Here is a 24,609-nt window from a genome sequence, read left to right on the forward strand (position 1 = left end):
TCTGCAGTGACCGGAGACGCAGCAGTTACACAAACACATCTTGACTTGATTTTCTTAGTTTGCTTGTAAATAATCTGGGAGGGAGGAAAAGAACAGAGAGCATGATTTTGTAATGTTCTCCCTCTCTGCAGGCTGGCTTGTATCCAGGTACAGTCCAGCCCCTTGGTTATGATGAAGGTGTGACGTGTAAGCAACTTTGCTGTTGTGCAACTATCAAGAGACTCTTGGGGGCTATAAGACCCCCAACCTCATCTGGTTTCTCCACACACACATACAGACACACACACAAACACAGAGGCATGATATGGTCCAGGGTATTCAGCTGTGCAGATTTCTCTTAGAGAGGTCGAGGAGTATTTGTCAAGACATGGACTTTAGTCAAAAGAGGAATTGAAAACCGCTTCACTGCTTGGACTGGACGCTCAATCACTCACAGGTAACATGACTTCTTTAAATACATTGAGTATGATTGGATTTGATAAAACCTTAATTTGTATTTGATAATACATCTTTGAGTTTATTTCCCTTAGTCCAAGTGTCTTAACATGATTACCAGTTGTTGTTTTGTTATTGGAGAAAGTCATTTCATTATGCAATCCCCTTATTTTACTGCATGCCTATACTTTAAACACTGTTGTTATTTCATGTTATTATTAATACCTTCCTCTGGTGCAGCGGACCGTATTAGGATCAGTTTCAGTGCCTTTTAAGATTCCTGTAAGCCTATTAATTCCCAAATTAAGATGCCACTTTCTTCATGAATGTTCCATGAACTTTCAGTCATTAATACAATTCTGAGGATGCCATTAATCCAGCAGATTAATTCAACCCCTCCATATGTATTTCATTACTGCCCAACTTCAGGAATGGTGTAAAGTATTTTGCCTGTGATTAGTTATCAAGTGGGACAGCTAATAAACACCGGGGAGCCAATTTAAAATGACTGTCCATAAAAGGCGAATGGATTTTGAATACCCTCTGTTTTTGTCTTATTTCCAGCTGACCTTGGTCAAATAAAGGGGAAAGTTGAATTTTTATGACGCATCCAGTTCAATGATGGCATTGCCAAATGACATCACCCTTTTCAACTCCACCTCGTCCCCCTTGACGACAGAGATCTATCTGAACATCTCTGTAGCCCCCTCGGCCCCCTCCTGCATAGACTGGCCTGTTGTACCCATGACTACGTTAATCCCCGCCATCTATAGCATCATATGTGTGCTGGGCATCGTAGGCAACACCCTGACAGTTTGGGTGTTGGCCCATTCCAGCACCTCAAGGAGAACTGTGGCTAACACCTTCATGCTGAACCTGTGTGTGTCCGACCTGCTGTTCCTGCTGTCCCTCCCCCTGTGGGCCGTCTACTATTCCCATGGCTACAAATGGACTTTTGGCCGTGCTGCCTGCAAAGTGTGTGGAGCTCTCCTCCACCTCAACCTCTACGCGTCCATCTTCTTCATCACGTTAATGAGCGTGGACCGCTACCTTGCTATTGTGCATCCGCTGCGCTCCCAGAGTTCGCGGTACCCCAAACGTGCTCGGTTCACGTGCATCGTGGTGTGGGTGCTTGCGTGTGCTTGCTCAGCCCCCACCTTGTATCTGAGGGACACTATCTACGTGCCTAAGTTGGGTGTGGAGGTCTGTGGGATTCACTATCCTGATCGGGCCTGGGACCTGACCCTGGCCTGGATGAAGATTGCTTTGGCCTTTCTCCTGCCGCTGTTAGTCATTTCTTGCTGTTACTGGGCGATTGGCAGGCATCTGTTGGCTAATACGGGGCTGGGAAGAATGCGGACAACATCGCAGCCCTCCAAGATGCCCTCTTTTAAATCCCTGGAGTCCAAGGATAACTGCATTAAACCAGAGAGACCCCCGACCCCTTGTGTGAGCTCAAGCGGGGGCAGACCCCTGGAGGGCAGGGGGCTGGAGCGGGTGTTGTGGACAGTAGCTTCGGTGGTCCTGGCCTTCTTCATCTGCTGGTTCCCCTTCCACTGCGTGACCTTCTTAGAATTGTTGAAGAACGAGGGCTGGTTGAACGGCTGCTTGGTGAATTGGACAACCCAAAACCTCACCCCCCTCACCCTCTGCATGGGATTCTCCAACTCGGCCATAAACCCTGTGCTCTATTGCTTTATCGGAAACCATTTCCGGGGCCGCCTCGGGGGGCTCTGCCAGGGTCTGTTTGCTTGTCTGAAGGCCCGCGGGGAGGACCACAGACAGAAGAGAGGCTCCTTCAGCACCAGGCTGAGCTCCTACTCCCGAAAACTCAGTGACCTGAAAGACCTGGCGATTGTTGAGCCGTCTGGTCATACCTAACTACCTGAAGGGGAGGAGGAGGCTTTCCACCTTCCTCCACTGGCTTCACACCCCAAACAGTGATGCTAACTTCAAATGACGGTTGAACTCCCAACAAGCATGGATGTGTGTCGCAGAGCTGTTACTACAACTGACTGAATTACATTTCATTAGAGCCAGAGTGCACAAAAAGACAGAAACAAGTCACCAAGGAAATTATTATATTATTATTTAATTATATATATATAGGCCTATATATATATATAAAAAAAAAGATTTTAAGTTTTAAAGCTGGTTAGCCAAACTGTTCAGCAAGCAGGCAGCTGTTAACAGCTAAAACATTTGTTTTAAATGAAGGCTACACAACTTACTCAACACACTGCAGACAGACAGTTAGCAGCTAGCTGGTGAACATAATATAGCATGTAGCGGCTAATGAAACAGACATACCTCCAGAGTAGGTAAAGACCAACAGATTTGGTATTATATTGTTGGCTAAAAAGAAGCTCTAAATGATTGATTATGTTACTCTTTATCTGCTAGGTGTGTAGTATGCAACTGTTTGCTAACAACAGCTGTCAACTTAAAAGGTGATATTATCTCAGTTTTCACAAAGTTCTCTCATGTGAAGAAAAAAAGAATCTGTTAAGTTTAAAGGTGTAACTAACCTGATAGTCACTAGTCACATCAACTCTGCTAAGCTAAGGCTAGCTAGTTTACTTTCTTTGTTTCAGATTAGTTGGATTTAGCTTCTGCCTCATTGATATGGAATGATACACTAGATACGTTTTTTATACAAGGAAACAGGAACATGAAAGAGTTAATGTATCATAGGCTTTAACTGTGGTTATCTCAACAGCTAGCTTAAATGTAAACTCTATTTTGTAATAGTGCTAACTATGATGTTTTATCTGAAATTAGACAATGGCATAACAATATTTTATATGGTAAATCACTTTTATATGGTACATTTTGACCAAATGTGTGGGTACTGCGTTCTCTGCATTGAAGGGCAGAATCATAATGAGATATACAGATGTATTGGATAAGTATTAACCAATCAAAATAAAACTTATTTGACTGTGCTTTCATGAAACCAAGATATTAAAGGTGGGGTAGATAATTTTGGAGAAACCAGCTCGAGTGCGCAATAATTTGAAAATACAGAGCTGGAAACACTTTTGCCACTTCCTTACAGAGCCCCTCCTTCACGAACGCGCACATGACCAATGAGGGCACGAGATACATTTGTGCACAGTTTTACGGCTTCCACAGATGACATTTTTGTATGGATTTTTTGTCAAAGCACTTAAGATATTCATTGCTATCGGGATGTTAAGAGCATTCCATGGAATATAACAACAAGTGTATATCGAGACGGTTTCTCAAGCTTACCCCACCTTTAAGTGTAATCATGTTATATTATGGTATTATTCTGTAAAGACAGTTTATTCAAATTACTTTATTGCATTTACTGAAAATTAAAGTGACCAATATTGGCAGAAAAAATCCTTTGTTTGATTTGAATTCTCCAAAATTATTTTACGGATCCTTTACTAAAATGGGAAATGGTCGGGTAAATTTAAGCCACTAATTACACATACACCGGTTTAGTGAAATTGCTTCTTTCAACTATAATTTCTACTTTCTTTTATCCCAAATTCACCCTCCAACAGCTGCGACTCCGGAGCTCCCCCCCACCCGGGAATGAGAGTGGTGCGATTACTGTCGGCTGGCAGATGGACATTCAGTCTCCCCATTTTTTCCCCCCTCCCCTCCCAGAATGCCTCACTCAGATTCCGTACATATCAAGGCCAGATATCATAATCTCATACAAATGTCCCTATATGCATTCCAGTCCAGTCAGTGGATTTGGTGCAGGGAGCCGCTGGCTGATCAATGATGTATCTCTGTCTGCTATTTGTGTCCAGTATAGATCCACTACATTCTGCATTGACCCTGGACTGCCTGCTTGTGAACTGAGAGCCAGGGGAGTGTGGTTAAATGTTGTCTTACTGAAGGACCATGGGGTATACACATGAAGTGGATAATCCTATAAACGTTTTTGTTGGAAGGGTTTTTGCTTTTTTTCTATTCTAGATTTACAAAAAAAGATAACCTCGCATTTTTTTACGGATTAATATGGCACCCAAAAGGAAAGAAAAGGCAACCATTCCTTACACTGGCCGAACATGCAGTACATCATCCTTCATAACCTCCCAACGTTTGCCACTGGATGGCGCTAAAGTGCTGTAGAAGCACTGGAAAAATGCCACTGGCTGCTTACCCAGACACTGAGCCCCAAAGTCCCAGCGCTCATGATCTTTCTGAGCCGAAGGGAAGATGGCTCTGACACAGACTGATGACTCATGTAGGATACAGTTCTGAATGCATGAAAACAACAAATGCTGCATTTAAAGAGAGCTGCCAGGCTCAAAGCATGTACTGAGTGGTAGGTTGACCTTTCCGAAGGGTCACTGGAGAGTAGGTATACAGGGAATACAGACCATCAAAAACAGGAATGATACACATCTCAATGATGAGCTTATAAAACCAGATGCTGTGCTATCACATCGGTAAAATAAAGCTGCACAAGTTTAATATTTTAATCAACAACAGCGTCTTTAATTTGACACAACAGAACTTTCCGAGTGACAGCACAGATTGCAGGAGGAGTTTGTCGCAGTATGTTCAGGCACACAGCTCTGAGCTGATGGCTCGCCGCTCTGCAGAGCAGCTGTGAGTGTCCCTGACAAACAGAGCAGTGACATGTGACTGAGAACATGTGCTGTTAACTATTGCCGTCTAATGGGGAAATTGGAGCTGAGAAGTAGCTTAAACACTATCTTATAGCAGGTGATAAACGTTTCCCATGCCTGCCATACAACATCTTAACCTTAACATACCATTTAAATGTAACATGTTGAAATTTAACATCTTTGTGAATTACTTTTAGCTTTACCACAAGTTTAAGAATGATGCCACTGGTAGAAAGTAACTTATTACTCAAACTTTACTTTATAGTTTTGAGGTAGGCTAGTTTCTATTTTCACTCCACTACATCAAAGAGAAATAATGTACTTTATAGGCCTATTCGTGTAAATCCATAAGCCTACTGTGACTAGCTACATTAAAGGGGACCTTTCATGCAAAATGCACTTTGTGATGTCTTTTATACATAAATACAGTGCTTGAATTGGAATAAAAAAGGTGCCAGTGCTCTAAATCAGCAACTGTTTCAAGTCAATTTATTTATACAGCCCAAAAACAAGAATTTGGCTCAAAGTCATAGGCGGCCTATATCCTACTGTATAATGCTGATGGGTTTGTCTCTTTACTGTATTTTAGAAAGGCTCACTATACTTAAACAAAATGACTCAGGGTGCATCTGAGATTAGAGGGGGTGCAGGGGTAAAGTGCTATTTTTATAAGTGGGGAGTGGATCTCCGAGACCCGACCACGGATAAGCGGGAGAAGATGGATGGATGGGAGTGGATCTAACACAAGATTTTTTTTAAATATTGAAGTTAAAAGCATCCATCTGGTGCACTTTGAGAGCAACATTAAGAGATCTGTGGATACATCTCTCAACACCCATATGGAACAGAACTGTAAACAGATTTTCTATTTCTTTATGGATATTTTACAAATCACTCCCCTTTTAAACTGTATTCTTGTTTTACTGTCATATAGTATTTCATTTTTAGTGAGTTACACAGCTGAGTACCAGGAGACAGCGTTTGGTACTCTGGTACAATTGTGGTGAAGGCATCTGAGTTAGATGTATTTGAACCGAAATGTCTACATAGCAGAAGATGGCATCTTTTTTACATGAATATTCCAGCCAATCTCTGTTTTGAAACCATGAGCTGCAAAATGAGCGCCTTACCCCGCTGTACAGGCGAGTTGGGAACTTGTTTAAATATACCTGGGCGGGCTCTGTTTTGCCGAGGTCCTCTGGCACTTGCGGGCCACCGAGGAGTGGCGGTGTTTGGGGCGACGAAGACTGCTGCTCCGGGGGCGAGGCTGGCAAAGCGGCGGCGGCACCTCATGACGCATCTACTGAGTACTGAATACCGCCGTACCGGCACTGTGCCGGTACTGAGTAAGAAGTAACGGTACCAGATGGGTACAAATCAGAGGTCCCGGTAGCCTACTGTGTACCGGTGAGTACCGGCCCAATTCAAGCACTGCATACATAGGCTATGTGTCTCCGGTGCGTCGGGGAACTCACGCAGCGTCAGAAAATAAAACCCTCTCTCTTTTCCTCCGTACCCAAATCTTTTAAAAACAGGGGTACAACGAGCGGATACAGATTTGCTGCCGATTTAACGTCAAATCGGCAGCGGACCCACAGAAAAATAACTATCAGAAATAATGCCTGACGTGTTTTGGACGTAATCTCGTCTTTGTTTACATTAGCAAGCCTCGCTAACACTCAGAGCTAACCTGTACTGTAGCACATGTGTTTAAAGCAGGAAATAAAAAAAGAACTCACCTTGTGGTAAACCCGCAAGAGAAAAAGCATTTGAGCTCCATACTGTTTCAGAAATAATCCTTGATGTGGTTTAGAACAGGATGGCATTGTATTACAGCAGAATTTAACTTTATCTCCGGTAGAATTCTGATCAGGCATTAGCTCCGCCTCCTCCTCTTTTTTTTTTTTTCAAGCTAAGGACCTAAAATCCGCGTTTCTCTAACAGGGCTGCAAAAGAGGCGTATGAGCAGTATGAGGCATGGCTACAATGGGTGAACTGCAAAAAACTTCACAGACATGTTTTGTATAGGTATGGCCTTACAATATATGTTTCCAATATAGCATAATAGGTCCACTTTAAGTAAGTATCAGCATAAGATTGCACAAAAAATATACTATCAGCTTTTAATAAAGCAGAGAAGAAGAAATCAGATCTTATAGTTCAGTAAAAGTAGAACAACCAGAGAGTAGGAATACTTTGTTAAAAGTAAAAGTCCTGCAATCAACATGTCACTCAAGTAAAAGCACAAAGTATAAGCATCGAATATACTTAAAGTACCAAAAGTAAAAGTATGTAATGTCCCATTTTAGAATCATTTATGTCAATTAACTGGATTAGAATGACTGATGCATTAAAGTGTGATCAAAGCTGGTAAAGTCGCTGCTAATTTCAATTCCTTTGTATACTGCAGGGTAGCTCCTGGTGTAACTGAAGTCTTATTTAAGTGTTGATTATATTTCTCATCATTAATCCAAATCTGTAAAGTAACTAAAGGTAATTAATAAATGTAGAGGAGTAAAATAATACGATTTACCTTTGAATTGAGGTAGAAGTCAAAAGTAGCAAAACATGTAAAAACTCAAGTATAGTACTTGATTAAATGCACTTTACATCACTGTAAATCCTTGCTTTGTTAAAAATTAAACCAGTTATTATTGACATTTTTGGATTGCGACCAAAAGACCCCTTATACAGAATTAGAGGCATATGACTTGTTAGCAGGTCTACTGAAACTCTTCAAATGGTTCATTTAAATAACAGTTTGAGAAAATAAAGAGGTTGAATTACTTTATATTTTACAAAAAGCTAAGTAAGAAAATAGTTTAATAATAATAAAAAACTGTACATTTGTCAACAAATCATTCTTCAGTCACAGGGGGCATTTACTCCAGAATAAATACTTTTTACACTTTTTGCTGATTATTATTTAGCATTAATACCATTGTTAATGCATATCCTTTACTTGTGTATGTATGTGAGTGTTTCCTATTAATGTATTAATACATGAACTGAGTGCGGGTTAAAGATAAAAACACTTGTTCCGCTTTTGCACCTCCCTATTCTTAGAAACTGACAGTGTAAGAACACTTAAATAGGAAAACTAAGCGAGTCCGTCACACACTGCACACATTTTCCTGTGTGCAAAGAGTGATATTGCTTATTTTTCACTCCTCTCTTGTGCTTTATATTGTTGTGGAAATATTCAGTTAGAATCTTTGATGTTATTTCCTGTCGATGAAAAAAATACAATCATTTCCTGAGAGATACGCAAACCCACATTTCAGTGTGTGCGTACATGTGTGTAGTGGAGGAGGAGGCAGAGCGACAAGCCATAAAGGTTAGAGGTTAGAGAGAGCTGCTATCAGTCTGGGTTAGACGCTGAAAAAAAACTAAAAGCTGCTTTTACCAGAGCTCCCAAACGGACATTTTGAAACATCAAGAAGTAGATATCAAATGAGAAGCTGGACAGCTGCCTTACCTGTGGAAACAACGAGAAGAGCAAAAAAAAGGCCTGCAGTGGAACGTTAAAAGTGAGCAAGGGAGGGAGAGGAGAGCTGGCAATAGGAAGGAATACAGTAGTGGATCTGGAGAGGAGATGGAGAACCTGTCTGTGTACCACGGGCCCATCGGGAAGGAGGAGGGGGAGAGGAGGCTGGGGCAGGACGGGCGGGACGGCTGCTACCTGCTGCGGGACAGCGACTCTGTGCCCGGGGTCTACTGCCTGTGTGTGCTGTGAGTACAGACAGAGGGTGATAAAGTACTCAGTACAAGTAGAAATACTAGTTTGAAAGTAATCATCCTGAATTCAATATTGTACTTAAGAAAAAGTACTGGCATCAAAATGTAATAAAAGCACTCATTCTGCACAATGACCCGTTTCAGTTACATCATAAGTGTACTAAGAGTATCAAAAGTAAAAGTATGTAGAATATAAGTTTAGCTCTTTCTTAAGAATAGTATCTTATTTTTATCACTTTTACAAGTATTTTAATCTTCTAGTTTATTCATTTGGAGCCAATTTGAGAGACTTCGTAACACATGATTGATTAATACTGCATCGTGTCATATGAGCAGATTGTGTGTTTTTATATATAAAAAGCAACTAGTAACTAAATAAATGTAGTGGTGTAAAACATACAATACTGTCTCTGAAATGTAGTGGAGTAGAAGTATGAAGTAGCAGACAATGGAAATACACAAGTAAAGTAGATTATGTCAAAAAGAATACTTAAGTACGGTACATATATGTACTTTATTACATTCCACCACTGAGTACAAACACATCTCTGCTTCTTTACCAAGGAATCACACCAACACATAATCCAAGTTTCTTCTATTATAGAGTATTGATCTCCTCACATTTAGGAAAATAAAAGTATTAACTGAAAGACGGTGGCCTACAATTAAGTGTGACAGTCTCATAAGAGAAGTAATGATCACAATAGTGACATTAGAGCAAATGCCTGTTCTCAAGATGAAGTCAAGTTAAAGTCCTGCACTCAAAAGTAAACGTACAGAAGAAAAAAATACTTAAGTACCAAATCTTAAATCCAAAGTGACCTTTATTATATTACGGGTTTATCAAAGTGATGCATTCATGTGTCTATCATTTTGATGTTGCAGCTGGTAAAGAATGACACACCATAATAACTTTTTTGTACTGCCAGGTATCTCCATCCAAAATCAAACTGTATTAGTTTAATACATGTTTGTATTTATATTATAAACCTGCACATTTAACTAGTAAATATTTGTGAAATAAATGAAGTGGACTCAAAAGTACACTTATTGCTGCCAACATTTAGTGGAGTAGAAGTACAAACTACTATAAAAGGAACAACTTAAACACAAGTACCTTCAAAATGTACCTTTGTACAGTACTTGAGTACATTTACTTCGTTACTGTCCACCTCTGAACATACTAAGTTACAAGTTCCTGCATTCAAAATTAAGTAAAAGTACAAAAGTATACATAAACAGCGTCATATACTTAAAGAAAAAAAGAGTGAAAGTATTCATCTTGTAATGTGGCTCATTTTAGAGTCATATTAAAGTATTGTTTTATAATTATTACACAAATGTGTTCATCACTCATGAAGGTGGGGTTTATTTAAAACACTTTGTAACGCTGAGTTTAATCACAATATATGAGTTGGTTTATATTTTGTATCAATAACCCAAAGCTAGAAGATGCTACTGTAAGTACTAGCACTAGGTAGAAAGGGAAAAGTCAGTAACCTATGAAAATATATTACGATATTGTTTTAATGATACCTAAATCTGCAAAGTAATTAATAATCTGTAAGTAATGTAGGTATAACGTTTGCCTACAAAATGTAAAAGTATAAAGTAGCAGAATGTGAAAATACTCAATTGAAGTTCGAGTAGGCTATGTTGAAATGTATGACTGTCAAAGATCAAATGTGCTAATGTGTGTGTGTGCGTGCAGGTGCAGTGGATTTGTGTACACGTACAGGCTCCACAAGAACGACGCGGGCTCCTGGGCTGCTGAAGTGAGACATTTTTATCTTCTTCTTTCACTTCTTTCCGCACCAAACAGCTGCACATCCGCCTCGCTCCGGTTGCTGTTTATTAGTTCTAGAGGTTGTTTTGGTGCCAGCCTAATTCAGCAAGCTGTGAATTTGAGGCAAACATGAGGCTTTTCTTTCCTTCTCCAGGATTGACAGCACTGAGAAATAGGTTCTTCTTTTTACTTTAGCAATAAGACCTCGCCCCCTCCCCCCAAACACACAATGTAGGACGCCACAGCATCAGCATATACCCCAGAGATGGGGAAACGTAGAATTGCATGTGACAGGATTTCTGATGGGATATGTAATTGAGCGCTGAGGTTTGGCACACACCCAGAGATGTGATCGTATGGAGACATCTGAAGCTCTGTCTCTCGCCGACGACTAAAAGCCGCGTGCTGTTGTAACTACATTTTACCCCCCGCTCATTTCTACTGACAAAATCAAGCCAACAGATAGGGGGAGAGAGGACTCGAATTAAACGGATTTCACTACAAGCTCAATAACAGTTTACATTATTCATCATGCACAATATCAGTCACTTTAATGAAATATCCCAGGGAACAGAGGTAACACTTGTGGCCGGAGACAGAAACATCCAAAGTGCTTCGCTGGAGAAAACTTTGATTGATTTCCAAATGCATTCGAAGGGTTTTCACCATTTGCTTACAGCATGATTGATTACACGAAAAACAAATATGCTTTTAAAGTCCTTACTTGACAAAATTATAATACTTTAAATGTTTTATAGTTTGGAGATACAAGTGACAGCTGTGTGCAAAGTGAAACCTTTATGAAGGTTATCAATAAGATGCAAAACATGAATTTCTCTAAAGCCAAATGAAAAAGGTCATAAAGAGAACAGCTTTTGTTTTACTGGAATATGAAGTCTAAAGAACCTTTTTTTATTTTACACCGAGAAATGTTGTGTTATGTCAATTTTATTCAGTAAAGCTTATGAGACACTTAGATGTCACACATACATCCAAAAATAAATGCTTTTTGTGGACTCACTGAATGTTAAAAAAGCCCAGGGGAGTGAAGGCTTTGAGCGGGAACTTCAACCATAACTTTCCTAATTTAGCTTGAAACCCTGTGAGTGTCGTTTCCATGCTTCCAGAGTTTCTACAGCAATTATAGATTTATTTGCCATCATCTTATTTGTTTGCCTTAAAGTGTGTATCACATATATTTGATATACCTCATGAAGCCTTGCTCACAGTGCTCTCATGTGTGTGTGCTTCTACCTTGATGTCTTTTACAAGGTGAATCTGTGAGAGCTCATTTCGAGTCGCTCCCCATCCTGTCCTCTGTTTGATGTGGAGACGCTGATTTCCCCCCTCTGCCTCTTTCCCTGTCTCTTGTGTGTTTTCAGACCACTCCTGGAGTGCAGAAGCGATATTTCCGACAAATCAAGAACTTGATAGCAGCTTTCCAGAAGCCTGGACAGGGGATTGCCGTTCCTCTGCTCTTCCCCGTGACAGCTCAGAGACGGGCACACACACACACAGAGACGCCCGGTAACAGCCTGTCGCCGACACACAGCGGCCCCGACGCTTACCCCCAGCAGCGAACGCCTCGCGCTGCTCAGGGACACAAAAACAGGAACAAGAAGGAGCTGCAGCAAGCTTTGGGTTAGGGGTGTACCCTCAGCTTAATATTGACCCAATTATAAACCAAAAACTGTCTTCTAGTGATGCCTTACTGTTGCATTTTGCACGCTGTGTGTGTGAAGTGAATGTCATTTATTCCCCCAATTAACCAGTTTGTTAAATCACATCATTTAAGATCTGGCTGTGACTCAGATCTCAGCACCCTTCCTCAATTGAATTTTTTAATTCTTCTTCTGCATATGCGGCACATAAAGCGCCTTTCAGGGATAATAATAATAATAATATTCAGCTGCTGAAACATTAATATCCATCACAAGATGACAACAAATATTGTGCTGTGTTTTCTTAATGCAATTGGGTGATGGCAAAGAAAATAAATGATATTGGTTGAAATAAACTTTTTTGAAATGAGGTCACACACACCAAACGCCTCCGACTGACATATAATGCGGAACAAAAATTCAATTTGACATATTGAAGTACTGATTTCCTCCGTGGAGAGAATGCTGACTGCTGGAGAGAGGAGGGGGGGGGGGGGGGGGGGGACCTGTCATTCTTCTGATTGACATTACTGGCTTCCTATGAAAATAAAAAAGAGAGAGAGAGAGGAACTATTCAGCCCAGGCGATTCTTCAATGCAGCGGTCTCCTAGCAACCGGACCCTCCATCTTTTCAGCAGAGAGATGAGGTTGGACAGTATCTAGCGGAGCATATGGTTTAGAAAGAGAGGTACATCGCAGCCGATCAGCGTGCTACTGAGGAACGTATATCACCTGCTCGCACTCACACCATATGCATTGTGGGGCTTTGTCATCCACAGCCCAGGGAGAGAAACACAAACAATGAATGGTGGGCAGATGGTGGAGTGACGGCGGGGAGGGGGAGAGGCAGACGGACGGGGAGGGGGATTAGTGGTAGCTAGATTAAGAAGAGAAAAAAAAGAAAGAAAAACAAACTTTAACTTTGTGTGTGTTGTTGTCGGCTTTGGAAGTGATTCACATGCAGTCTGATTGGCATTTCCTAATGAGAAGAGACAAGCTGTAGAGAGCGGCTCAGCCAACTCCAGGTCCTGCCCCCTTCTGCACTCACCACCCACTCGCTGAGCTTCAGCTGTCACATTTATTTTTCCCTTTCTCTGTTGCTTCTTCTTCTGCTGCCTCCGACAGACGCAGGTCTCTCGTGCTCATCTCGGTGTGAGCTGTGATGGTGGGGATAATGACAGCACAGATTTGAAAGTTACAAAGTCCCAGAAAGCAGGACAAAGCGCGCACAACAAATGTGTGGCGAGGAGGCGAGAGGGACCACCAGCCAGAGGAAGAGATAATAAGCAACAATGCTGAGACAAATCCCAGGATGCAATCTGGTAATTCACACATAATAACTTTAATCAGCATCGTAACCCAATAAAGTCAGATTTTTCAGCGAGAATATTTACTATAGCCATGTATAATTCTTTGCAAAAATGTAACTGTTTTTCTATTGATTAACAATACTGACACTTACTTATGAACAACAGCATTTCCAGTTGAGCACTTTTTTCCGTGTGAAAGCACTGGCTATGTACATTCTTGATTTTAGTATACACACTCATACAAACTACTGTTGGAGCACACCAGAGGCGGGAGAACCGGGAGAGGCTTCCCTTCTCTAAAGGGGAGTGTCAGAGTTGACAAGGCCTCTCTTACACAATATGTAAACGATAGTATATCCGAGGTAAACCATGTGGGAACTCAAATGGCAACCGGAGAGCTCTTGATTTGGAGTCATGAAGAGGATTGTTCACTGGCAAATCCTAAAAAGCCTTCGTCTCTACAGTTCAGTGAATCAGAGTCCAAGAAACGATGAACAGTGTTGAAACAGCAAGATGACAGACAGTCAGTCCGTCGGTCCGTCAGTGAGTCGGTCAGTCGCGGATACAAAAAGCAAAGCCATAGCCAAACCACACTGCTTGTGCCACTGTTAGAAATTGGAGAACTGGACGATAATAATAAAATACCATCATTTTGTCACAATTAAAGGCATTTGGAAATAATTTCCCCCCCAATCTCTCTTCTTGTTCTTCTTTGTCGTCGTCTTCTTCCTTTTTTTTTTGTTGATACGGTATAGAAACAGTAGAACAAATCAGAGTAGAGTAGAAACAGGCAGTCTTTGGTGGGGTGGGGGGCTGCTCACGTGTCTCTGTTACCTGCCCCCCACCTCGCTGAGTGTCATAAAGTGGATGTTGGCGGGGCAGTCGGACAGCTCCGGCTGCTGCTCTATAGGCAGGGAGTAGTAGCCGTCGTAGCCCGGGACCAGTCCAGCAGACAGCAGCTGCTGCTTCTCCGCCTCGCTCCACGCTCTGCTCCCCACGTCCCCTGAATCCACCCTCTTCCTCTCCCGCTCCCACGCCCCCTCCACCGCTCTCTTCCTCGCCTCCTCCTTCACACGCGCCCTCTCTTCCTCCTCACTCCCGCCGTAGCGCACGCACAGGCACAGCGCTCCCTGCTGGAGGGTGATATCGGCGAATCGTCGAGTCCTGCCGTTCACCGTGGCGCTCATCTGAGACACGCTCACGTTCACCCCGCTCTCCAGGACGCGCCCTCCGACCCCCAGCCCCAGAGCGAGGTCTTCCTCGATGGGCCGGGACTGCAGGAAGTGGTGCGTGTCGCAGCCGTGCAAGGTGAAGCTCAGCCCGCTCAGGTGGATGCCGCCGTTTAAAATAGCCGCCACGCGACGGCTGTCCTCGCTGGCGACGCCGATGACTTCAGCGCTGACACGGCCGTGGGAGACGGCAAAGCGGATGCTGGGGCCGAGGAGAGAGGGCCGCGAGCCGAAGGGGGGAGGGCGGGTGGGTCGGTGGCAGGCGGAGCCCACGGGCTCCGAGACCAGAGGCAGCCTCTGCAGGGAGATGAAGCTCCTCAGCTGTCTGCGCAGCTCACACTGGATCCCCAACACCACCTGGGAACAAGGACAACAGGTTCACTCAACATATTACAGAGACTTGCATGCACCTAAATAAAGGTCACTGAGAGGCAGGTATGAAAAGAAAATGATCGTGTTCCATTTAAAAAGTCTACATTTTATGTCAGTGTTAGAAGTCAGAATTCTGGGACAAGAACTCATCATTATCGGAGTAACAAATAATAAATCACCTGGCAAAACGTGTGAACCTTTATTTCTTAAACACAAGAGAAAAACTGTTTTGATTAGACTTAAAAAAAAAGAAGGATCACCAGAATTGCAATGACAGAATATTTCACAACACATGTGTTTTGACATTAACCAGGAAAAGAAAACTAATAATGGCTCTGCTGCATTTGTGTTGTAGTGGGTTAGTGGACACATGCACAATGGCACTTTTTCACAGCAGACACTTGACTTGTCACAGTAAGAACAGCTGGCATTGACAGAGCCATCATTAGCGTTGTGAGCAACACCTGCTCTTTTCTTACTTTGACAAGTTAACACATGTGCTGTGATAAAAGGTGTACAACGGGACTCTGAAAGTGGTAAAGCCAAGTGTAATGGAGCTCAAATTAATGTTATTATTTTTCCTGACTTCACTTGTCAAACTGGTAATAGTTAAAATAAACGTCTTTGAGGTTTGGACACACTCATACAGAGATGAAATGATCACGTTGCGTCGTTAAAATAATTTCTTTTTTATTGAAGCAGAGCAAATAAGTAATACATTTACAAAATAACACATGGAATGAATTTGAGTGATTGTTTTCCTATTTGCAGATGTTATCCTGTGTATTGCAAAAATAATGGAATAGATAATTGCACTGAACATTTATTTGTTTGATTTATATGTGATTTTCAAATCAATCACTCATGTTGTGACGCATATGGTTGCGACTAAAGACCATTTTCATAGTGAATTAATATGACAACATTCTTTAATTCTTTAAACAGTCCAATTCGTCAAGATACTACATTAAAAATGACGTGAAACAGAGAAAAAACAGCAAATCTTCACATTGAATTGAACCAGGACTAAAGTGATTCAAATGAGAATGTATGAATCATCAAGTGTTTATTTTCTGACTGGTGACTAAGTGGTTGCTTGGCTAATGCCAGCACTCATGTTGATATTGGAAAAAAAGTGTATATACAGTATGTCACTTTTTAGATATATTTAGCATACATCAAGGGATATCCACACTCTAAACAATTGGAATAGCTTTTAGATCTCACCTTGCTGGAGTCCCAGTCCTGTGTCTTAGTCTGGGTCTTCATCAGTTCATATGTTTGTTCCATTCTGCCCACTTCAGGCTTCGGAAAGCCTGGGACAACATTATGAAGCTGGAAACCAAATAGCTGCAGCCAGCTACCAATGTCTACACACACACACACACACACACACACACACACACACACACACACACACACACACACACACACACACACACACACACACACACACACACACACACACACACACACACACACACACACACACACACACACACACACACACACACACACACACACACACACACACACACACACACACACACACACACACACACACACACACACACACACACACACACACACACACACACACACACACACACACACACACACACAGAAAGAGAGACAATTGCAGGGAGGGTTAGAATATAGTGTTTACTGTGGAGCCAACATAAGGCCAAGCAAACAATACCTCATACAGGAAATCACACAATATCTGAGCATATGTGGTGGGGACGGTGTTTCCCTGAGAAACGCATCCAGTAATAAACAATCCTGCTGCAGGGAAACGTGACAGGCCAAATGAATGTTCTATTAACCAGAAGGACATACGCCCCCTCCCACATCCCATATTCATTCTCCTGCTCGCCTATTCCATCTCTTTCCCTATCGCAAGTTTTCTATTTGGTCTCTCGGGGAAACAGTGTGTTCTTGACAGACAGAGGGAACAGAACATAACACGCCTGTGTTAAAAAAACAAGCTGATCAGAGGCATGGCTGTCCTTTCTGTTGCCAGTACAATGTGTGTCTGTCACATCATTTCCTCCTGCCAAACAACTCACCTGTGGTTAGCTGTGTGCCCCGTTCACTCAGTCAGGATGGCAGATGTTTCCCGTGTAGTGTGTGTGTGTGTGTGTGTGTGTGTGTGTGTGTGTGTGTGTGTGTGTGTGTGTGTGTGTGTGTGTGTGTGTGGGTGTGTGTGGGTGCTGCTAACAGAAATACCTTCCTGCCTATATCTGTGTGAGAGCTGGCAGGCTGAATGTGTGTCTCAATGTGTGAAACTCACCTGTAGTAAACTCTGTCACCTCCTCCACTTTGCCGACTGGGCAGTTGTTCTTAAAGGCGTACACGTTGCATGGCTTCGGCTCTTTGCTCAGCTCCCCCCACAGCTCGTGATTGGGCGAAGTCCATCGCCCTGCTAGCGTGTCGTAGTCCCGCCTCCCCAGATGGACGAGCCGTGTGAGAGGATCGTACAATCCGCCGTGGAAGCCGATGACCAGCTGGAAGTCCTGGTTGGTGTCCTGGTAGACCTCTCCGTACGGGGTGTAGAGGATCTCCTTCACCAGGCGGCCCTTGTTTGAGAAGACCGCCCTGGGGGTCCCCACGCTGTCGCAGGCCACGTAGTACTCCTCGCCGCTGCTCAGCTCCATGGCGATGAGGTGGCCCTGCAGGTCGTAGTACAGCGAGGTGATCAGGTTGCTGCTGTGGTTGTACAGGTGGCTCACCCTGGTTGGGTGCGACAGGTCGGCGTAGAAGAACTGCAGCTGCTCGCCGCCGCTGCTCTTGGTGGCCACGCGGCGCCCCAGCCCATCGTAGCGGTACCACGCGGTGCGCTCCGTCAGTCGGTTGAAGACGCGCGTTAACAGGCCGTTGGAGTTGTAGTCAAACAGATCGTTGGCTCGCTGGCGGAGGAACCCGTCGTCGTCCATGCTGTACTGTAACTCTCCGAGGTGTGTGATGCGATCCCTCTGGTCGTAGCGCAGCGGGGTCAGTCTGGAGGTAAGCCCAACAGGTAGAGGTATTAATGCAGTTGGAAAATGTCCAACATAAATACATCAACATACCGTCATGCTAGCAGCTTAGCGAGGCTGCACTTTGTAGTTAATCTATTGGCCCACCAATAAATCAGGCGCCATTTTTATATAATCATCTGAGGTTATGATGCAGATTATTCAGTCATTATAGTATTTCATGAGCCAACACCGGAGAAGGCCATTACTCAAGTAAGTTTACGCATTTTCATTGACTCGGAGAAACAAGGAGATGCTGCTACCTGCTGATAAATGCACTCAAACTATTTATTTTGTATTCATTTGTAGTTTAGTTCATACATATTTTTAAGACATTTATATAGTATATATATTTATTTTCATTTTCAAATAGGTGCACTGCAGACAGAATGCAGATCTAGCAAGAGAGAGACAGCACAGAAAGTACAAATAGTAATCATTTTAAGTTCAGCAATTTTCTTTGCTAATTTGTTATTTTTAAATTGTTTGCATTTATTTCATTACATGTTAGACGCTTTTATCCAAAGCGACTTACATACTCAATACTGTGGGCAATCCCCGCAGGAGCAATTTGGGGTGAAGTGTCTTGCAGGGACACAACGACATGCTGACTGCAGTGGGGTTTGAACCTGTGCTCCCCTGATCCGCTCAACCCACTGCACCACACGCCTCCTCTTTATCTACGAAACCCAACAATCATTGAAAAATCCCGAATTGGTGAGCCTAAAGCAAAGCACAGTGCAAATCTAAGCATGTTGTAGTGCATGCATTTTAGCAGCCATAGTGTTCACAATCTTATTTTAGCTATTAGCATGCGCTAATCATCACATCATACAGCTAAGGCTGATCACTAGTTAGAAGCCATCGTCTGGCCACCGTGAACATTTTGTGGCAATCCATCTAATAATGATTGAGATAACATTGATTGACATTGCTCTCTATGCTCTTAGTTTACACACAGTAATGACACATTTATTCCTGTATAATATCCAGTATGGGACGCACCTGGCACTGGTTCCGTGGCTGAGCAGGTTGATGTTCCCGTTGAGGTCGTAGCTGTAGCGCCACTGAGGCCGCTCGTTAACAGAGGCACTCTGCAGCTGGCTGTCGGCGTCGTACTCGTAGGTGTAGCGCGTCACGTTGTTGTCCACGCCCACCCTGATGTCACAGGTGGTGGTGCGGCCCGCAGAGTCATACTGGATGGTCATCCAGTAGGCGATGGATTTAAGGATCTCGTACTGGACCTCCACCACCTGGCCGTAGGAGTTGAAGACCTTGGTGTGCTTCATCAGATGGGTGGTGATCACCTAGAGGATTGCAGAGGAGATGCGTTAGCCACCTGAACACACATGTAGGTGCTTTATGCAGCTTGTTGTTTTAAAGCTGTATTAAAAGATGTTTTTGGCCAACGTGTAAATACAACATAAGCCTTATAAAGTATGATGGTGAACGTGTTAGCAAACAGTTTCCAATGCATATCTAGCACTGGACAAACGCAAGTCAATATACACTCTTTTTAGCTCTGTTTTGCCACCTTTAAAGCCTTTACACAATAGGGTGAATTGTTTTTTTCTCATGCCAATATATATTTCTGAAGAATTGTTTTTATCATTAGTACCTTTACACAGCGTGCTAGATTATATACCGAAAAAAAACAAACATTTATTGGTTATTTTGAGAATTGTACTGAGAATAAAGTTGCCAAATCATGTTGCCTGCAACAGGTTGTGTCATTATTTTTGTGAGGAAACCTTTCCAAAAGCAGTGCATACCGTATTTACTGTAGTCATTATAATCTTACCTTTCACAATAAAAGTCCTATTCGCAGGAGAGCATTTCACATTTTTTCGTGTCCTTCATTTGTCACGCTCCTGTTGTTTAGGCCTAAAAGCTGTAACTGTCTTTTATTTTCACCAGTTAGTTGCTAACATCATCTGTCTGCTGTTTAATGCTTGTGAGCTAAGCTACCGCATTAGCATTAGAGTTTAATGCAGTTAATGACAGCTGTCAGTGTGAACAAAAAGAGTAAAGTTGTGGGCCATAAAACCCGAAACAATGAGACGATCATTTTCTGTCGTTTTTTCACTTTTATATCATAAAGTCATTTGATCCATACCTAATGATAAAGATTGATTAATGCAGCCTTAAGACAACATCAAAAGCCACATTTGTGGAAATATTACCAAATGTATCCTACTTCATGTGTGCAATAGTTTAGTTGACTGTTTTCTGCCTACCTGGTTGAGGTCGTAAAAGATGACACTGAATTTGCCAAACTGTTCCACCCGACCTGACACGTCCACGTAGCGGTACAGATCGATGGGGAGGGGGGTCTCATTTATGACTGCCTGCATGCTCGTCACTCTGAAGTTGTTGTAGCTGTAGTCAAACCTGGCGTTGACCAAGCCTTCCTCGCTAAAGCGGAAGATCTGTCGACTTGTTAAGGGACCTACGGAAGAAACCATAAGAGAGATTTACCCTTTAAGCTTTCAGATTAGCATGTGCCTGAACTGTTCACACACCACATAGCATTTGCACACACGGCCCTCACAGCTGGCCATCATGCCTCCCTGTAAAAGCCTTCCTAATTAATTCAAATCAAGGACTAATTCAACATCATTAACACAGACACATGCAGTGCAATCCATTCAATCTTAACTATCCCCACACCTCTGGCATTTCCAGTGCTGACCTTTAATATGGGGGGATAATGAAATCTAAAGACAATAGCCATGATGTGCCAATGTGCTCCTTAATGTCAGAACATCAACTTTAACAACACCATTCATCAAGTCCGCGGCTCGCTCCCAAAGCTCTTCCTCCATTTGGAAAAAAAAGCGGCCTGATGACTCTAATTGCAGTTAAGATGACTAAGTGTCTAGCTTTGGCGACTGTAGAGAGCTGGATCAGCATTACATCTTCTATTTTTATCGTCCGTGGAATGTTGCTTCTAAACCTGCGCTAATGGGGAAATGGCGGAAGCTCTGAGAGAGAGGTGCAGTCTTTTTCTGCCGCCCTAGAGAACTCTCTCACAGTCTGCTCGTCTTGCTTCTGTAGCTGTCATGTTTCCTTCTTCTTTTCTGTTCCTTTTTCTCCCTCGCCTACCTCTCTATAAACCCTGTTTCTACTTCCTTTTTGGTCCCCGCCCCTCCTTGTCTCCTCTCAAGGGACAATTACCACTATCTCTCCTCTCTCCCAGGCTCCCGTTTGTTCTGCTGAAATGAGATCAGTTAAAAGGAAGGTGAGTCTATTCACAGTGAGGGGCAAAGCCATAACCACACGCACACACATACAGCTGTGCCTCGCAGATACGTGACACCTGATCGAGAAGAGCCAATCAGGGAGTCTCGTGAAGTGAACCCGGGAGTAGAGATGAGAGCTCTCAATGACCCTGGGAAGACTCCGTAACTCGAGGGAATTGTTGAACTGTATTAACAACGAAGCTGTGCGAACATATTTGTAGCTAAAGGGGCCGATTGGTGATAATACCATTTCTAAGGTAATAACACTGCAATTTATGAAGTGCAATGTTTTTCTAGCAAGTTTTTCGAATCAGAAGTGAATTGTCATGTTATTAGGGTTATAATCGATGGCTTCAGGTAAGATTTCCAGCCCTATGTGTGAGTACAACAAGCAACACATATATTCAAACCCAGCTCTCTGCATATTAGTGTATATTCTTACATCCACTCGTTCACTTTGATCAGGCGGCCTGGTTTGCGGAGGTGGGGAAGCAGTCGGCTGCTGTGAGCGCGGGGGGTGGTCTCGTAGTTGTATCTGCGGTAGACCACAGTCTCTTCCACTCTCATATGCTCGGCCCTATTCACACCTCTAACTGCTGCTCAGAAGAAACGGCACTACGGCTGACTCAAAACCAGACTGCAAAGTTTGATGCCTCCAGACAAATCTATACGCAGAGTGCCCATGCTTTGAGCTGCCCCTCACGCGATAGATCCTTCTAAATTATGACTCATTGCACATTGTAAATAATTCCGATTTGTGGCTGTCGGCCCCTTTAAGTTGGATGTGTCTTGAGTGCTTGTGTATACGTACCGGTCTGTCTGTAGCGTATTGAGCTGATGAAGCCGTTATGGGTGAGATGAATGGTCTTGACAGTGCCGGAGGACTCGTCGTAAGTGAAGGTCACCAGGGTGGAGTCATAAACCACCTCCGCCAGCCGCGCTGCTGGTGTATACCTGGAAAAAAGTGCAATGAAGAAAATAATAATTCAAAGATTAGATCAAAAGTTTAAGTCCCATCAGACAAAACTTGGACAAATAGCGCCCCCTCACTTTGTTTTCTTGCAGAGTTTTGTCTCCTGGATGCCTATGGGATTATGATCATGATATTTGATCCAATAGACACTCAACAATTGAGCCTAGACAGTAAATATTGCCGTTTGACAACTTCACACATCAAATATATAGAAACAAGTTCATTCCTAAGGCATTTATGATTTTATGACTGAACATTTGTATCCTATAAACTGCTGTTTCTCTGAACTATGTCAACTGAATCATTTAGATTTAGGCCATTCTATGTGATCCTCTAAAAACGAATGTTTTATTTTTGCACTTGCAATCACTGAGCATCCCCTGAATCTGTTTGGAGGCCCCTTGGGATGCCCGCTTTCCACTTCCAAAACCTCCTAAATAGTTGATAAATGACTGGGTTATGAATAGATAATTAAAATGTTCAGTTAAAGTCTGAACTTAAATGTAAGTAAACATGCTATACCTCATGAATAATATAATGACCCCTGGGGCACATTAAGGAAAAAAATTGTATCATCCTTTAACATATCTTTAAAATCCAAACCAGCTGCGGCAGCATTTATGGCCTCTCAAATCTTAAAAATAGGGCCATTTATTATAGTCTCTACATTTAGCACATGAGCGTTACAATTGTTAAATGCCAGCACACTGCACGAATCAGTCGTCAAGAATTTGGTGGAAATCAGATCAGTGGGTCTGACATGATGTTAAAAAACAAGAAATGTAATCAGTCTCCGCATTAGTCCAATCAGAGTGATTTGTAACCACGGCGGGTGGTAAGGCATGTGCTGTGTCAGCAAGACTCAGAGGATGTAATAAAGCTTTTAAACATCTGAGATTAGCCTTTCATTATGGGACCTTCATCAAGCCAATGAGTGTTATGTTTTTACGTTGTGCCAAGATATATAATGCCTCATCAAAATCAAAGCGGCGGTGTCGTCAATGTCACCTCTTCAACACTGCGCTGCCTCCTCGAATTAGGCGATAAAACCAACATCCATTAAACCCTTTAATGGGTATTTACACCTACTAGGTTGGGAAAATTAATAGATTGTTGACATTTCTACATTACACCCATATTACACATTAATACACCTCTATTACACCCCTATCATACTTATTAAACCCGTAATATACCCATATTACTCCGTTATTCCAACCATATTACACTCTTGTTATACCCGTATTACATCCATATTACACTGTTACTTGACCCATATCACACCCAAGTAACAGCAATTTAACACCCATACAACACCATTGTTACACCCCTATCACACAAACAAATACGCCCTATAGAGTGGTGCAGTGACGAGTCCTAAAACCCGGAAGTGAGTTAGCATTTTACCACTACGGGTTCCCTCGTCTCAGAGTCAATGGGATTTCTCCATAGGATTTTGGAAAATAGCTGGAAATAAGGTCTGTGGTTGACACACATTTAAGAGACATTAAACAGGTTTGTTTTCCACAGACCTTATTTCGAGCTATCTTCCAAAATCCTATGGAGGAATCCCATTGCTCTTTTGTCGAGGGAACCCATGCGCAGCTTATTTCCGGGTAAATACTGTACGTCATCCCTGCACCACTCTATTACACCCATGTTACACCATTATTACACCCGCCATACATCCATATTATACCCACGTTACACCCATGTTACACTGTTATTAGACTCATATTAGACCCATGTAACACCACTATTAAACCATTATTGCATCATAATTACACTGTTATTACATCCATTTTCCACATGGACACAGCATGTCAAATGTCTGTATCCTGGGGTAAACCACTTAAGTAGGGCTACACTGAACTGATATTGCGATATTCTTTTCCCCTGCGATATATATTGCGATATGAACAAAATACAGGAATTGAAGAAAAGACAGTTTTTTTTGTCCGCAAACCATCCTTTCTTGAACTTTAATGCTATACAATTGGTATTTTTCTAACTATATTTAACCGGATGAAGAATTTTAGTCACGGACGTCTGGATTTTAAGTTATCATAGCAACAAGCCGAGTTAGCAGCGCCTAACTGCCCTGGAGAAACCATAGACTGAAACACATGAAACTACTTTATTCAGTGTTTTTACCTTTAATCACGGGATCCGTTTGCTTTAGAGATTTGATTGTGATTGGTGGTTTGCTGTGCATGCAGAGCCAGCA

General features: G+C 42.5%; 3 protein-coding genes across 3 annotated transcripts in view; 2 read left to right on the top strand and 1 right to left on the bottom strand.

Moving 5' to 3' along the window:
* The first annotated feature begins 272 nt into the window (after nt 1-272).
* LOC117550691 (type-2 angiotensin II receptor-like) lies at nt 273-5,449 on the top strand. Its single transcript, XM_034223182.1, has 2 exons — nt 273-436; nt 1,000-5,449. The coding sequence occupies exon 2, from the start codon at nt 1,054-1,056 to the stop codon at nt 2,314-2,316; it is 1,263 nt and encodes a 420-aa protein (XP_034079073.1). The 5' UTR covers nt 273-436; nt 1,000-1,053; the 3' UTR covers nt 2,317-5,449.
* A 2,743-nt stretch (nt 5,450-8,192) lies between these two features.
* On the top strand, nt 8,193-12,595 carry LOC117550687 (SH2 domain-containing protein 1A-like). Its single transcript, XM_034223177.1, has 3 exons — nt 8,193-8,786; nt 10,504-10,567; nt 11,961-12,595. The coding sequence occupies exons 1-3, from the start codon at nt 8,650-8,652 to the stop codon at nt 12,222-12,224; spliced, it is 465 nt and encodes a 154-aa protein (XP_034079068.1). The 5' UTR covers nt 8,193-8,649; the 3' UTR covers nt 12,225-12,595.
* Nucleotides 12,596-13,544: 949 nt separating this feature from the next.
* tenm1 (teneurin transmembrane protein 1) overlaps nt 13,545-24,609 on the bottom strand; it is a 212,891-nt gene continuing 201,826 nt past the window's right edge. The window contains 6 exon segments of the mRNA XM_034223176.1: nt 13,545-15,135; nt 16,378-16,520; nt 17,444-18,150; nt 19,173-19,474; nt 20,405-20,616; nt 22,221-22,363. Coding sequence (XP_034079067.1) covers nt 14,380-15,135; nt 16,378-16,520; nt 17,444-18,150; nt 19,173-19,474; nt 20,405-20,616; nt 22,221-22,363 — 2,263 coding nt within the window. The 3' untranslated portion in view covers nt 13,545-14,379.

The sequence above is a fragment of the Gymnodraco acuticeps genome, unplaced genomic scaffold, assembly GCF_902827175.1.
Source record: "Gymnodraco acuticeps unplaced genomic scaffold, fGymAcu1.1, whole genome shotgun sequence".
NCBI classification, from domain to species: domain Eukaryota; kingdom Metazoa; phylum Chordata; class Actinopteri; order Perciformes; family Bathydraconidae; genus Gymnodraco; species Gymnodraco acuticeps.

Excerpts from the sequence above, each read along its gene's own strand:
- LOC117550687 (XM_034223177.1), top strand. The coding sequence starts at position 8,650 with ATGGAGAACCTGTCTGTGTACCACGGGCCCATCGGGAAGGAGGAGGGG. Across the intron at positions 8,787-10,503 it reads GTCTACTGCCTGTGTGTGCT|GTGCAGTGGATTTGTGTACA; the intron begins GTGAGTACAGAC and ends GTGTGCGTGCAG. Across the intron at positions 10,568-11,960 it reads CGGGCTCCTGGGCTGCTGAA|ACCACTCCTGGAGTGCAGAA; the intron begins GTGAGACATTTT and ends GTGTGTTTTCAG.
- LOC117550691 (XM_034223182.1), top strand. The coding sequence starts at position 1,054 with ATGATGGCATTGCCAAATGACATCACCCTTTTCAACTCCACCTCGTCC.